The sequence below is a fragment of the Ciconia boyciana genome, chromosome 10 (assembly GCF_034638445.1).
Source record: "Ciconia boyciana chromosome 10, ASM3463844v1, whole genome shotgun sequence".
NCBI lineage: Eukaryota > Metazoa > Chordata > Aves > Ciconiiformes > Ciconiidae > Ciconia > Ciconia boyciana.
The window spans coordinates 16,910,341-16,926,077 of NC_132943.1; the positions used below are offsets into that span (position 1 = coordinate 16,910,341).

At 46.6% G+C, this 15,737-nt stretch overlaps 1 protein-coding gene across 10 annotated transcripts in view; it reads right to left on the reverse strand.

Moving 5' to 3' along the window:
- The window catches only part of BIN1 (bridging integrator 1), a 98,488-nt gene that overhangs the window by 24,089 nt on the left and 58,662 nt on the right, over window positions 1-15,737 (reverse strand). For 5 of the 10 annotated variants that reach the window (XM_072874194.1, XM_072874191.1, XM_072874189.1 and 2 more), the window contains exons 6-10: window positions 15,223-15,330; window positions 12,446-12,538; window positions 7,100-7,185; window positions 5,142-5,217; window positions 3,011-3,093 (exon numbers count right to left, since the gene is read on the reverse strand). In XM_072874194.1, the coding sequence (XP_072730295.1) occupies window positions 3,011-3,093; window positions 5,142-5,217; window positions 7,100-7,185; window positions 12,446-12,538; window positions 15,223-15,330 (446 nt within the window). Of the gene's footprint in view, window positions 1-200; window positions 246-3,010; window positions 3,094-5,141; window positions 5,218-7,099; window positions 7,186-12,445; window positions 12,539-15,222; window positions 15,331-15,737 lie in introns of all 10 variants that reach the window. The other 5 variants (XM_072874190.1, XM_072874195.1, XM_072874193.1 and 2 more) reach the window with 2 other exon arrangements.

The following is a 15,737-nucleotide window of genomic DNA, read 5'->3' on the forward strand; positions in this document are numbered from 1 at the left end:
CACAAGCAGTTAATGGGATTATCCAGACACAGAGAGATCTCAGCAGGACCCAGCAGGCCATGAACACATCATATCATGCAAAGGACCCCTCTCCCATCACAGGGTTAACACGTGCCAGGCTGTTAGAATCCAGCAACAGCCTCTCCAGTTTTAGGAACTAAATCAAACACATATCGAAATGCTGCTCTCCGTACCGGTACCTGCTCATCTTTTTCCTCAGCCTGGCGAACAGTTTAGTTTTCTTTCTGTTGAGGATGGCACGCAAATCATTTCCGTTACAGGATGGCACAGTCAAACCAGGGAGGAAAAGTTAAGCTTCCGAGCACCCATTCACTTGGTGCCACAAAACTCACTGTAATCAAGATGACAAGATCTCCTCTCTCTCTCACCCACACAGATACACACACACATACAGAGAAACATGTACACACTTCCCTTGGCTCCTAGAAAGCTATGGCCTGGTTTGGAGAGGGTAGGAGAGGGGTTTTTGTGCCTGTCAAAGATCTACATATATGTGAGCAAACTAGTGTTTTCCCTGCTCTTTGGAATATGGGGAGAGGGCGTACATGGAGAAGAAGAAAAAGGAAACTGTATAGACCAGCAGAGAACTGTAAATGTCCTTTTTTCCACGGGTAATCACAGCTCCTCACTTTCCCCTGTAAATATTGGTACAGAAGAAACAAGCTCCCCTTTACTATTCTCCTCTACTTATGCAATCTGTGTGCAGTCTTATACGTGAAACCTAATCAGCAGCTTTCCTACTACGTCTTCTTCCAGTTTGTCCAATCATACTAAGATAACGCTACAGATCTCCCAGGTCTTCTAGGCATCTGAGCCCTGAATGTTCAAAATTCTTTCAGAAACAAATCCCAAACATATGTCTGAGGTTCCCAGAAATACACCAGCTGCTCTGTTCTGCTGTGCTACACAGCCAGCATCAGATTCATCAGCCACAGTAATATTTCTGTAGGGCCTTGCATGAATGCCATAATGATGTGCACAGATAATTGCCTCTCTTCTCACACCTCCTCATTCATTTCCTGCCATTGTATATCCATCTCCAATCCTCTTCCCAGTAGAGAAGGGTTAGGGAAGCATCTGCTCCCACTGCAGACCACAATAAGCAATCAGATCAGTGAGGGCTATTTCCTCCTGCACACTTGCTCCAGCCTTGCACCACAATGAGAGGCCAGATGTGCAGGAGAGACAGAAGTGCCTCACAGAATTTCCTGGTCACTGCAAAACATATTTACTACCCTGGCAAACCTTTGCTACATCCTGCTGTAACACCCTGCTCCACTGTGCTCAGGAGGAAGAGAGTCGCTCTGGGGCAGGTCTGGCATCTCAGTTGAGATGCAGGGAGTAAGTGATGAAGCAGCAGCACTCAGATTGCTACCCGCTCAGGGACCTCTGTGTGTGCACTCATTTTTGGTTTTTAAGGCCATGTGGTCTTGTAGCCAGCCAAAGAGCAAAGAACTGCAGCTGAGACACCCATTACAGACTCAGATGAAGCTAGCAGTTTGTGGGGGTGGGAATTGTAAGGACAGGTAATTTATTCATTGGAAGCTCTTTCAGGCCAGAAACTTCATGCCACAACAACAACAACGAACATGTCTGGGCCAGGCTGTCACTACAGCCTGCTTCCTTGAGGAAGAAAGGAAGGAGGAGGAAGGAGCTGGACAAAGCAATGGCTACAGCCTTCATCTGTCCTGTTACCTCATCCTCTTCCAAGGACCCTGGAGGATGCTGCTGTCAGAGACAACACGGCACCTGGCAACAAGAGGATGGGCACCATGGCCTCCTCACAAGGCTTCAGTCTTGTTGGGTTGTGATGATTAACAGACAACACATGCTAACTTGGGAAGCGGATATTATTTTCACAAGAAGCATTCCTACTAGCTTCTTGGAAATTTGGTGTTAGCAATCCAAAAGTCAGGGGCCAAATTCAACTCAAATGTCCTCTTTCTTTAGAGCTGGCAAACACCACACACACTGCTGGAACAAGACATGCAAGTCGTCTATGCACGACTGCAATAGGAGGTTAAACTGGGAGGAGAGACAAGGGAGCACAGAGGTCTCAACAGCTGATCTAGCCTTTCTGAATCAATGCACTCAGACCACAGCCTACCCTTACTTCATGCTGACTTCACCTCCTCCCTCCGTTAATACACCGATTGAGGACTTGGGCTGTGCTCCTGCTCAACCAGCACATGGGATTAACAGCAGCTGGAAGCCAGAGCCCGACACTGTTTCATCACTCACGCATTTGGATGGGAGCCAGATAGCCTCATCCAGAGCCTGACCTCTCCCTCCCCTCTCAGTGCTAGAGAATGTGCAGACTTGCACTTAACCATACAGGACTGGACCCAGCTGAGGAAAGGAAATTAAAGGCCTGGAGGACACTCACTCCTTGCATACATGCAGATTGGAAGTGCTCTGAGATCAGGAGGCCTCATATTAGCAAGGCTGCAACTACTACCACAACACACACAGAGGAAACGCACCTCAGCTGGGTACACAGGAGGGGCATAAGGCTTTGGCAAACAGGTAGTTCCAAGTTCGGAGGGCCAAAGAGGAGGCTGGGGAAACAAATGGGCTCTTGGTGCTCAAGCTCACAAGCTGCAGGTATGTGGTGGAAGCTTTTGAGGCAAAGAACAGGACAGGTGCTGAGCAACTGGACCCAGAAGGAAGGGCAGCTCAGTATTACATGTCGGTGCCTGGAATTTGACTTTAAAAAAGCAGAGCTGAGAGTCAGTTGCCCAAATATCAGCACCTAGTGAAAGTTTAGGCCTCCAGATGCTATTCTAGAAAGGTAAGAGGTGTGTCACCCAGCCTTAAGTGCAATCTTGGATATGGCTCTAGAGAGTCTCAGGAGGGCACTGGCTTGCTATATGCAGGTAGTCAAATCACTCCACAGCTGACAACATGGAGGTTTTCAATACCCCTGGTAGAGACATCCCTGTCCCTCCTCCCCTGCTGAGACAAAGACACTACTCCCACAGTTACTGACCTGGGCTGTGCTTTAACGGGGAAGGCATTGCCTGAGTACTGCTTGTCTAGACTGAGCAGGACATCATGGAGGTTTTGGTTCAACTGCAAAATACAAAAACAAAAAAAGAAAAAGAATGAGAAAAGAGCCCAAATGCCAGAAGAGAGTTTGGGCTGGCCTGCACAGGCGGACCAAACACAGGCTTGTGCCCAGACATGTGCATACTCAGCTATCCCAAGAGAGGACAGCCCTACATCTGTTTCCACTTCTACGTGGGGTACAAAATGCTAGAGCACTCAAACTGTTGAATAGCTGCTGGCGCCTTGTGGGAATGCTCTGTCTCCCTTACACATCATCCTCTTTGATTCTCTATCACCTGCACCCACACCAGTGTGCTGCTAGGTACCACTGTAGAAGCAGGCAGTGTTTACCTAAGGGTCTCTGTGCTAGAACTGAAGCTTCACTCTGGATTTGTAGCCAAAGCTGTTCCTCAGATCTGCCTATAAAGCTTGGGATACGGCCATTTCAACTGTGGAGCCCAAAGGCAGCTGGACTTCCAGTCAACAACAAGCCTTGACTTCACAGGCTGCCTGGGCCATCTAGGTTTGGGCAGGACCTGGATATCTTTGCAGAAATGCAATATTAGGGGTTAAACTCTCCCTGGCACCAAACGCTGCAATATTCACTCCAGACACTCCTCTTCTGAAACAGCCAATTCATAAACAAGATGAGATGCCAGATTTATCATTGGTAGAAGGGAGGATCCAATGCAATCAATGTTGGAGGCATCGTGCCGGCAACACCAGCAGTTAATTGGATGCTATAGCAGTAATAAGAAACAGATGGTTCTTATGGAACAAAGCAAAAGCCCTGCTCTCATACAAAACTCCTCAGGAAAGAAAAATCCAAGACATGATACAAGAAGAGAATTCCTGTCTAACAAGCATCGTTCCCGTGTTTTGCTGAATGCAAGTTAACAGCAACAAACTGATAGTTATAACAGTCCTCCCTATTCTTAACAATCAGTTCATCCCTCAGTGGAGAAGAGCAGGCTATTAATTGGAAAGGTCCCCATGAAATGTCAGCAGGGCTCAAAACTGATGCATTACATGAAGGCAGAGGGCCCCTGACTGCTGGGAATTGAAGGACTATAATGCTGCTTGTTGCTTCGCGGCTGTCTTGTTGCCAGGATGACATTGGGGAGGGAATACAAGAGTCTTCCAGCTGGGCTCTCAATTGCTCATCAAGATTAGTGCAACGTTTACAGAGGGCATGCAACTCTTAGGAGCAGCATACAGACCTAAGGAATTCAAGACTGCTCTAGCTTTTAAGTGAACGAACAAGAACATATTTGTAAATGAAAGTGGTAATGGGGGGCTTTCGCACAGACTGTTCCTGAGATCTCTGCTGGGCGCTGGCACACAGCACCAGGATCCAGCCTGCCACCACCAGGTTACAACATTGCTTAATGCTGTGATTCCCAATGTGGCCAACTGGTAGCCCATGCAAGGGCCATGCTAAGCGTGCAAATGCCTTCTTTTGGGTCATAGGGCAGGAAAGAAGCCAAAGCAGAGAGGTACTGCTGAGAAGTGCCTTCTTGAGGGAAGAGAGTGAGGCAGGTCTCAGTCTTCATCTGACTTGCAGATTGGCAGATTTCCTGCTGTTTTCATCCCCACAGCTAGACAGATGAGGGTTCACAGCAACTTGCTGCCAGGCAGCAGAGGAGGAGGCACATAGATACCAGGCTGAGAGTGCCCAGGTTATAGGTTACAAATCCATAATGTAGGCGAATTAAAAAAGGCAGCAAGAGATAGGCCTGAAAGTGGCTTCCTTTCCCTCTGTGGATCTGCAAACGAGCCCTGCCAAGTGACATGAACTCCCCACTGCTGCATGGCCCTGCGGTCTCTTCCCTGTGCTCCATCCCTTTACGTTACAATCTCAGACAGCCTTTCTCCCAAGTGGCTCAGAAAAAAAACTAAGGGTTAACGTTTTCCTCTGACATAGGGCAAATGCTCTGTTTTCTCCAGCTGTTTTTTTTTTCAATTTGGGTTTGTTGGGGGGGGGGGGGGGTGGTGTTTGGTTGGTTGGTTGTTTTTTTTAAGTAAAAGTGAGGAGAGGGTGTATTAGTAGGATAAGCTGTTAGTTGCCTTACCTTGCTCATTTCTTTATGGAAGTTCTCTTCCAGGCCTGCTATACTCTGGAATGTGTTGACGTAGAAACCAACACGACTGCCAAATGAAAAATGAGACAGAAGAACTTAATAGACACAATGCTCTCCCAAAAACTTTCAATTCTGACCCTTCTGCTGCCTCTCACCCACCATTCCCATTCAAACTCAACTCTGTCAGGTCTGGTACATGCTAGAAGAGAAGGGCTGCAGAGAAGCGTGAAGGGGGTGATGGAGCAAAGGCCAGGTATGGGGCAAACATGTCCAAGGTGAGGAGGAGGCCAGGTGGGATAGGATCTGAATTTGTGCTGGCTAAGGGGAGAGGGAGGTGCAGGGGGGAAGAAAGGGGGGGGGGGGGGGAAGAAAAAAGAAAAAAAAAAGAGAGCCAGTGATAGGGTGACAGAAAGGAAAAGGATAGAGGCTGTGACTCAGATGGAGTGCGGGGAGAGCTGGGAGAATTAGCAGGAGGACAGATACTAATTCACTCTGAAGTCCCTCAGCACCACGGGAAGCAAAAAAGCATGAACTGTTTGCGTCAGGGACAGAAGAGTAAGAAAGCATAGGATAGGCACAGAGAGCAACAGGAAAGCAGAAGGATCAGCTGGATAGCAGGAGCCTGTGAACAACCTGTGGCACCTTAAAATCCCAGCAGCTGCCTGCTGCCTCCCTTCCTCTAGCCAGCCTGCCAGCTGCCAACAGAGAGTGCTGTACCAGCACCCAGCTGGAGGAGCAACAGCAGGAGGGAGATGCTCTCTAAGGCCAGCGGCATCACCATTCTGCACAAGGAACCACCCAGATGCCTGTACCCCTCCCAGCTCCTTCCTCAGCCAGGCCTGCATGCTGCTTTGAGCAAAGAGTCCTGACCCAGGCTGGGAGGAATGAGGAGTAAAGGCAGACATCAGCACTTTGCTTTCCCGCCCTGCTGCCACCCGCTCTCTCCATCCCCCACAGACCAGCACTGCCAACCCAGAAGCAATCACTACATTTAAAAATAAGAAACTGGGACAGCCCTAGGAGGATTTTGCCTGCTTTCTACTCCCTCTCCATACATCAGCTTTTGCTGCCCTCCAGTTCATCCTCCAAGCTAAATGTTTGTCTGTTTCTTTTTCCTGCCTTTTTGTCACCATAATCACTGGTATGGCAAATCCATGGTCTCTCAAGTCTTCCTATTCTCTCATCTCATTTTCCTCTACCCAGGCTATGTTTTGTTAAATAGAGCACAACTAGGGCAGTTACAACCACTAGTTCCTCACTGGGCCCTGTGTCACATAAGCCAGGAGCACATTTAGGGGCAAGAGAAGGCAGCCACACCAGGATCCTTCCCTCATCTTTGTTTACCCAACTGCCCAAACCTGCAAGTAGCATCCAAAAAAGCAGAGCAACCTGTCCTCTCATCTTCCTTCTTGTGTTAAACCTGCTGCTTCACCGGGTGCTCATAAGCTTGCATGGCGAGACACAGCGATCAAAGGCATCACCTCTTGGCTCTCTTCAACCCTGGTGACTGTATAAACCCCTCTGACATCTCATCTTCCCTTAATCAGTCAGCTGACATACCCACTCAGCTGGAGATGTTCCTTCCAGTCAGCCAGCTGCACACCCAAAATGTTATCGACCCAGCCTGCTCTGTCTGCTGTCCACAGCAGAAGCTGAGCCATTGCCCAGGAAAGCTGGGCAGACTCGGTGGGGCATAGGGATTAATCAGACAAAGCACAGAAATGCAGTTTATCTTTCTGGTAAAACTGAGTTTTTCATGAGAATCAAGAAGCAAAGCACAGAAATCCCAGGGTGAACCTGGCTGGGGGGAATCCTAGGACAGACTCTCCGAGATCATCCAGAAAACAAGAGCAGACACCCAGCCCAAGCTAAGGAGAACAGTGATACAGAACAGAGTTTGGGTCTTCGCTTCCTTCCAACCAGCCCTTGGGAAAACTTCCAGCACTCACCTATTCCATAGTGAAGGCAGCTCCTCCTGCAGATCAACGTTCATCTCTTCAAACACCTTCTGAGCCTTTACTAACTCTTCTTCAGCCTTAATAACAGAGAAGGAGATTGTCAGCTCCAGCGCAGACAAGTACCCTGTAGGGCTGGGACAACTGTGACTCTTTTGACTTCCTTGGGAGACCAGGCAAAATTCTAGCATGGGGTAATCCCCACCCCAAATGAGTCTCCCAGGAACCAGGGTTGCATCACAAGTGACATGATGCCCCTTCAGCTTACATGTGTTACTCTCAGGTTTTCTCTCAATGGATTTCCCTGTTTGGATACTCAGAAAGTAATTCAAACATCCACTAATGCGTTTTAAGTTCTGTAAGTTTCCCTGGCTTCAAAAACTGAATGGACCAGGTCAGGCATTCAGCCTCCAGCTTGGATACAGATGAAGATAATAGTGGTCCCTGCCCCTTGCCAGGTCTCTGAAAGAGTTGAAATCCATCACAAATAGCATTGAAGAAGAGTCCTCCCTCGTGAGGACTCTCTCTGCTCGGGTAAGGTCATGCCAAAGCCTCATTTCTTCTGAGGAAGGGAGGAGGTCTGCATCCTTGGCTGATACAGCTCTCACAAAGCTGACTGGAGCAGCAAGGAAGGGTATGCAAAGCATAAGTTGTGCCAGCAGGAGGCCAGGCAGGAGTGCTTAAGCAGCAGGTCTGGGTTTCAGCAGTCTCACATACTCTCATCGGTGAGGATCTAATACAAGAGCAATCCCTGGCTGGCTGTTGACCACCAACACCAAAGGAAATATGCCTTTTACAGGACCTCTTTCTCCCAGTTGAGAGTTTAAATTTGATCTGTTCATTTGACCTAGACACTGACAGACCCCAACATTGATACATGAATTCTGACGGGTTTCAGTGACAAAAAGGATTATCCTGGTTTCTGTTGCTGACAGCAGACACCAGCAACAAGAACATTCCCCTTCCCATATTTGTCCTAGGTGACCTCTTCCTCTTTTCAGTGCCCTGACTTAAAACTCAAAGCTTGCTAATTAAATTGTTTCTATTCTGTAATTTGCAACAGCACAGCATTCTCCCATAACCCTGTGCAGTGGGATGCAGGATGGCAAATCCCTGCATAAGCAACTCGATGACACATCTTAACAGGAAGGTCAGCACTGAGTGCCTACTTGTATGTGTGACAACAGGAGGAATGTCACAACGCCACAGGGCTCTGCAAAGAGCCCACAAGCCACTGGGGAACTGGATCTCTCTACAAGCCTGCAGTCAGATTCCTACCCCTTCTACAAAATGAAGTTTTATCTTCTTTGTACCAGCTTAATTAAAGAAATCCAGCTTACTGCTCCTTCGTGACAGGTATATGCAAAGATAGGATTGATGGGAGAAAGGACTTAAAAATATTTTGCAGTTCAGAGTCCCGCTCCTCACAGTGTTGTGTAGGATCCTTACACTCTCCATTTCTCTCCTGACTTACAAGCAAGCCGCAGAAGCTCCTACCTTCCAGCTAGCTCCACCTTTCAGAGGGTCACTCATTGCTGTCAAAGGCAAGGCTAAGACTTTGTACTCAAGATCAGAAGATAAAGTTTCCCCCCAGAAAAAGACACAACTGGGAGGTATTCAAAAGTTAAGCAACCCTTGTGAGGAACAAGCAGGGGGAGAAGGGGCCATGATGCTTCCACCCTGAAACCCCTGCGTTTTGCTGCTACGCTCACTGAAAAACCCAACATTGAGAGAGTTTGCATAAAACAAACAAAAAGCCCATTTAAACAGAGACACAGTTTATGCTGGATCAGAGACGATGATCACAAAGACTCATTCTGCCTTAAAATCTCTCTATGAATGAATGTTTCCAATGTAACCATTTTAAAGGGAGAAAAAAAATCCCAGTCCATCCTTTGGCTTTATCTTACTCTAGTTTCCAAACTAGACTGGAACCAGAATCAACCCAGGAGATGGGATAGCTGGGAGATGAGGCATCATTGAATGTTGTTAGTTTTTCAGATACGGTGAATATTAGTAAGTCTTTCCTTCTCTCGTTTACCTGTTCAGAAGGTCAAAGAACCTAGAAAGCAATGTGTGAATATTGTGACATCCCGAGGCAAAGGCAACGTTCATTCTAGAGTAGCTGTAGGAATCAGGGATCCATCTGGTGCCTGTGGCTCAGCTAGTGCTCTCAGTCCCAGGTATAACATTGAATTAATTCTTCACTGCTTTGTCAGCCATGGGACCTTCTCACCAGTGGGATTTATTTTGCTTGGAAGCAGGGGTCTTGACACTGGATAGCCCTGACTGCTTCCAGCCAGAGCCAAAGACAAACATCAACTTGGTCATGAGCCCTGCTAGAAGAAAAGCCAGCTCAGGCAGTATGGTGGGGAAAGGAGGAAAGACATAGGCTTCAGGGGCAGAGCCCATTGCTACTGTATCTGTGCACTTTCTATTTCAGCTGTCATCCTTGCCAACCTGATGGAGAACTGAGGCAGAAGGACATAATGCCCAGGTCCATGAAATGTGATCTCAGAAAATTCTTCCTCTCCTCTCCCTGCCTGAAAGGGGAGCTGGACAACACAAATGCCTTCCTGACCTTGCCCCTAGCCAAGGCTCAGAGTGCCAACCACAACCAGTTCAGTTGTGACAGTGGAGCAGTTATTCCCCATTATGTTTCCTACCACCATGCATCCCAGCACTCATGAGCGTCTGGCAATATCCAGCCTGGTGCTTTCGGGCAATCTGGTGACCATTTCTCTTCAAACACTATGCTGTGAACTGTGGTAATGACACACTGCTTAGTAAATAGTTTAGACATCCATGAGGCAGGGGTAAGGAGAAGAGCTGGGTGCCCCACCGCAGGCCCAAGCCCCCACCAGTCCCAGGCAGACCTCTCAGAAGGGCAGCACAGCCCAGGACTCAACTTGCTGGCTTTCTCCTACAGACAGAGATATCGTTCTGTTATCACTGCAGCACCAAGGATGTTGCTTTTTAGTCTATATTCAGCATTTCAGGGGAGCTTAGCAAAAAGGCAAGAATTTGCTGTTCTAAGCCATTTTCCCTTTTGTTTCAGAAAGGACAGCCACCAAAATTTGTAACTGAGAGCATGCAATAGCAAACCCCTCTGGGAGACTTTACAGAAAACCCCCACTGTATTGGTTTTGTTACTACCTGCTAAAGGCCTAAAAAGCTAGCAGTTTGTATACTGAAGGGAGGGACTTGGTTTTACAGTATAAATAATAGGTCTTGCTGACCCCATTTTTGCTTGGAGGTTGTAAAATTATCAGGCAAGAAGAGACAGCAACACAGCTGCTGGTAAGGGGAAGGACTTTTTTTTTTAGGCTTAACATTCTGAAGCTCTTCAGTAAATGCAGTGTCATCAGCCTGCCCGCTTTTAGCAAGAGCTTAATGAGATTTAGGGTTGTCAGTAACACCTTCAGTCTCGAAGTCATGCAAATATAAAAATGGAAGTCTTTTTTTTTCCTGCCTGCTCACGTTTGTGAAGAAAAGCTGGAAAACCTACAGGTTCAGAATACAAACTAACCTGCTTTATTGAGATTTTTTTTGTTAGTCCCCAATCAAAATAAAAATTAAAAAAAAAAACACCAACCCAAAGACTCGCACAAGTAGAAACAAAAAATTAAGGTTAGCAATAGTATTATTTAGTTCAAGAATGAAAGAGGAAAAACTTAAAGGAGGATTTAACTTGATTTGAAAATATCTGGGATGACTGAAAATATTAATGTCACTTAGCCAGAGGTTAACACCCCCACAACACAGCGGGTGGAAAGATTACATACTCCCTTGTCACCTGCTTTAGGGCAAAGTCACCCAGTACAGTGAAATTATTGATCGAATCTCAGTAGCCTGTCGAAGATCAAGAGTGCAATGGATGAGGGACCACTCGTAGGTACTGTTCCTCTAGGCAATCTGTGGGCGGTGGTATTAATCCCAGTCACCCCAGCCAGTCTGAGAAGAGGAAAAATGCTCAAGAGCTGATTTATTTGTTTGTGGCTTGAGAAGCTTCCTGTACCTGCCTTCTAGTCCTCCAGAAATACCACAAGCGAAACAGACCAGTCAAAAACCACAACCACACAGATCATTCCCAGCACAGCAGAGGCACAGGAAAAGCCCCCAGAAGCCTGCCAAATGTCCTTCTCCCTTCAATCAAGAATGAATACATATTTCCTCCCTTTGCTATGCATCTTAAGCAGGACTGCTAACAGCTGTCCTTTCCCCAGGCTTTATTGATGTGGTAATCTAGTCTTTTCCCTTATCTGCAGTCATAAACTGAATGTGAAAAACCCAGGTGCTTTGTAAGGTGAGAGTGATTTAGTGTTTCTAAACTGCAATTCATTCGCTGACAAGGAATGTGAAGACATAGGAGCATTTGACTTAGAACAGATGAGCTCACCAGGAACTTGTGAGCAGGTAACTGGTGCTCTCCCAGTCTGGGTAATGATTTTCTTTCAATGGGCAAGGGATAGTATTTTCTTCTCACTGACTGTTTTCTGTCAGATGCCTCTTATCCTTTAAGGAAATCCCCAAGGGAGATTTGGAAATCTTCTGATGAGATACTTCTCCTGTGCAAGTAGAACTGAAATTCTTAGTCCCTGCAGTTTCTCGGAGCTGCTCTCGTGTCCCTCAAGATGCTATAACCTAAATGTTTGGTCAAGTTCTGCCACATGACGCAACCATGACCTCAACCTGGAGCTCTTCAAATATATTACACGGGTGCAAATTCCCTGGTCTGGGCCCACCTCTTCTCCCATGCAGACTGAACCTTTGTACACCTGGAAACAGCTCATTTAGACCACAAGAGCCAGGACAGTGCCCATTTTGGAAACTTGGATTTTACCATGGGAGAATGCTGCAACTTAACTCAGCAGCCATAGAAATTGCTTTTGAAACAATGTGGGTTCTTCTGGCTTTACTCAACAGCAGAAATACAGAAGCCAATTTTTCCAATGCTTTACTTTTTCCTTTTTTTTTTTTTTTAAGCAGCAACAATAAAAATTGACTGCTTCTCTTAGAAGAAAAATAAATTAATTGGAGGAACTACACTACATCACCCTCTGCCTTGGTGTTATTCCATAGCCTTTCTTCATCCCAATTTCATTTTAGGGGGAGAAAAACAACAGTTCAGTATTAACACACCTGATTAGAAATCAATAGGGCAGGCACAGATTCATTCATCGGTCAGCAACTTCCACGTGTCCACTGTGGCTCAGGAATATCAAGGACACACTTAACAGAGGGGACTAGAGTGAACGTTGCCTAGAGATTAGTTGCATGGTACAATCTAGAGCCCAAAATAGCGCATGCAGGGTTAGAGCCAGGTAGATCAGCAGTCACCTGATTTCGGAGCAGATTAGTTTGCGCAACGAGGTGAGCTTGTAGCTTCCCTTGACACCACTGAGGCGCAGCTTTCTCAAGCAGCGAAACAGGCTGGGGGGGGAGGGAGCATGTTTGAGTGAAAAGAGAAAAAAATAAACAGAACAAGAGAGACAAAAACATATATCTTTTAGGATAAAAAAAACTAAACACACAACAGAGAGTATATTTAGAGGCTGGGCCAAACCAGTATCACCAAGGCGAGAGAAAAAACAAACATCCCGGGAACAATCAGTTATGAATCCTTTGAAGCATGCCAAGTTTAGCAGTAATTAATGCTCCTGTGTGTGCTGGGATACTGCAGACCAGCCAGGCAGCTGCAAAGAGCAACAGATATAGTCGTTAGTGACCTAGCACACAGACAACCCTACTCCAAGTCATGGCTGTGAAGTGAGAGCTCCTTAAAGAGAGATCAGGATTAATTAACCACCGTAATTATTTGCATGCAACAGCTTAAAGTCCACAGTGCTTTATTTTAATGGCAGGTTGTGAGTTTAGCAGTAAGTGGCAGGAGTCCTGAGTGGGAAAACAACATCCATGTATTAGAGAAGAAAAAACGAGACCATATAGCTCCAAAAAGTATTTGCATTGCTGTTTGTGTTACTATACCACAAAACATCAATCAAGTCAGTTCTCATTTGTATGCTGTGTCATAAACAAGATTTCTCTTTCCTAGGGATCTGTCATCATATTCCAAAGTACCTTACACTGGAACAACCCTACTTCAAAGGTCACATGAGCAAAATTGCAGTCACAGGAACGGAGACGTGAACTTCCTACATCAGCCTAGTAGATGCTGAGCCCTGGCTGCTGCTCGCAGCCCTGCAGAGCTGCGTGACGGCAAGCATGGGATCACAGGCTGGGCTGTGAAACCTGCCCATTTCGGAAGAGCATATGAACATAACTTTCAGGGACTCACTGCTCCCATCTTTACAGGATCAGGACAGTGTGATGTGTCACATTAACCCGTGCATGAGCTTACAGCCTAAAGCACAGAGGGCAGAAAGATCCGATCCAGTGCACATTTTGGCTAACGAGAAGAGTCTGATCAAGTACTAAAGACACTTGCACAGGCTGAATCCGGAACAGAGCACCAACTCCTAAATCTCAACAACTCACTCCTCAAACTGCACTGTTCTTCATACCTTAACAAAAGAGCAACAAACAATCCCTTGTTAATAATGTCTTATGTGAGCATTTGGGGCAACATGAGCGAGTGCAGCAGTGACAAAGAAGGCCAGCCTCTTCGGTGCAGATCACCAGCTACCAACCTGAGTAGATTAATTCCTACAAAAACCATTTCCACTGCAGCAAAGATCCCACAGGCACACACCAATAACCACGCCCCAAGGGAAATTCTGCTCTTACGCCCAAACACAGTGAAGTACGGCTTTGAACAGAAGGCACAACCAGCTGGGCTTCATACCTTGCATACAGAACCAAGACTGGCTTTGCCACACAAATGATGCAATGACACCTGAGCCAATCATCTCTCTCCCCTTTGCCTGTCCAGGTTAATCACAGTGCATGCACAGGGTAAGCAGATGACTGATGACTTGCAGCTTAAAACTAAAAGTACTGTCAGTTGGCCATTAAATGCAGATTTTTGCTCGGGGGAGAGATGCGTCTTTGTTTCTTCCACGCAGGAGAAAAACTAGCATCTCTCACATAGCCCATATTTCCCCCTACCAGAAATAACACTAAGCAAAGGATGACAACTCTTCTCAGCCTGGTTAAAAGATACAGATCCAGGCTCTTTCTTTCCTGCACTGCTTCTAGCCTGAATAGTCCTGATGTGCCATGGCCCACATTCAAGAGAATTAAATATGTCTCCCCAGCCCTGGACTATTCTGTTGTGTCAAGACCTGTCCTGTGGAGTGGAGCACTTGGGTTCAAATCCACTCAGGGTACAGGAGTAATCCACAGCTTATTTCCTGGGCAGGTATTCAAATCATGTGCCTCCTCTAGAACAAGGTTACCACTATCACCTTTATTCACCTACATTTAAAAGAAAATCTAAATTTTAATGACATTTATTTTAATTAAAAAAAATCCTGCACTTGCATGTTAGGCATGCTCTGGGGTTAACCCTAGATCAAGCTGTTCACAGGCATGAAAGAAACCACATCCTGACAAGAGAAAACTCTTGTTTTCCTGCTTTCAGCCATATTTATTGTCCAGTAATTGTGACCAACAGACAACAGAACAGAGTCATCAAGTGTGCATAGGGTGCATTTCCACCAATGAACTTGTAATTCACACTCCAAAGGGTCTCTGTCTTAGAATAATCAGAGGACTTCACAAACACAACCAACCTCAAGCAACACTCAAACACTTACTCGCACCATTACTATAAGATGGGGAGACAAAGCCCCAAGAAGCAGACAAACTGGCAAATTTTGCTGGGGTACTGCAAGGCTCTGCTTCCCCCAGAGGCACACAGGCTTTCCTGACAGAGATTACTGGTCCTGCAGCATCTGAAGAAATGCACGCCTAGGCCTTGGCCACCAAGAGATACTCACTAATGATGGTGAGTCTGAACCAACACGAGACCATCCTGCTTTCTAGAACTAAACAAATGAGAAGGAAATACCTAGCCAAACTTCACCAGTTCATGACACCTCTCTGAACAAAACACACTCAATGAAGTGGTAGAAGTGCACTTAAAAACTGCTCAGTAGGAAAATGGAGACCTCATGAAATGAAAGGATGGCTGCACATCCTCCTGCTTGCTTTACCTTTGCGATTTTGGTTTCATCCTTCTTCTTTGCGGTTTGCAGGGCTTCAAAATGGTGTCTGGCACTGTCATAATCCACAAGCTTCCTTCCTCGCTTCGCTATACGAGACTAAGAAAGATGGAGAAAAGAGTTGTGACAATCTTCCCCAGCAACCAAAACCCCAAAGCCTCTCAAGGAAAACCCCCTCCTCTTCACCCAACTTCCAGAGCACCCTGTGCTCTGCCCACACAAGGACACTCACTGGATACACCACACAGGCTGCCCAGAGAGGTGGCCCTGGGAACCACCTGTGACAACCACCATTCTAGAGGGAGCTCCTCAGGAGGAGTGCAGACCCAGCCAGGGAAAGCAAAGGGATCCAACCAACAACAGGCCCCACCTCTGGGTGACATTGTTTTCAGAACTGTAGCTCTGGTGCTTCCTAAGCCTCCCCATGTGCCTGCATCCTACAGGCACCTGCTTCATCATTTTCAGGGCCTCCTGAGGGCTGCAGCCAGACTAACTAACCAGCTCAC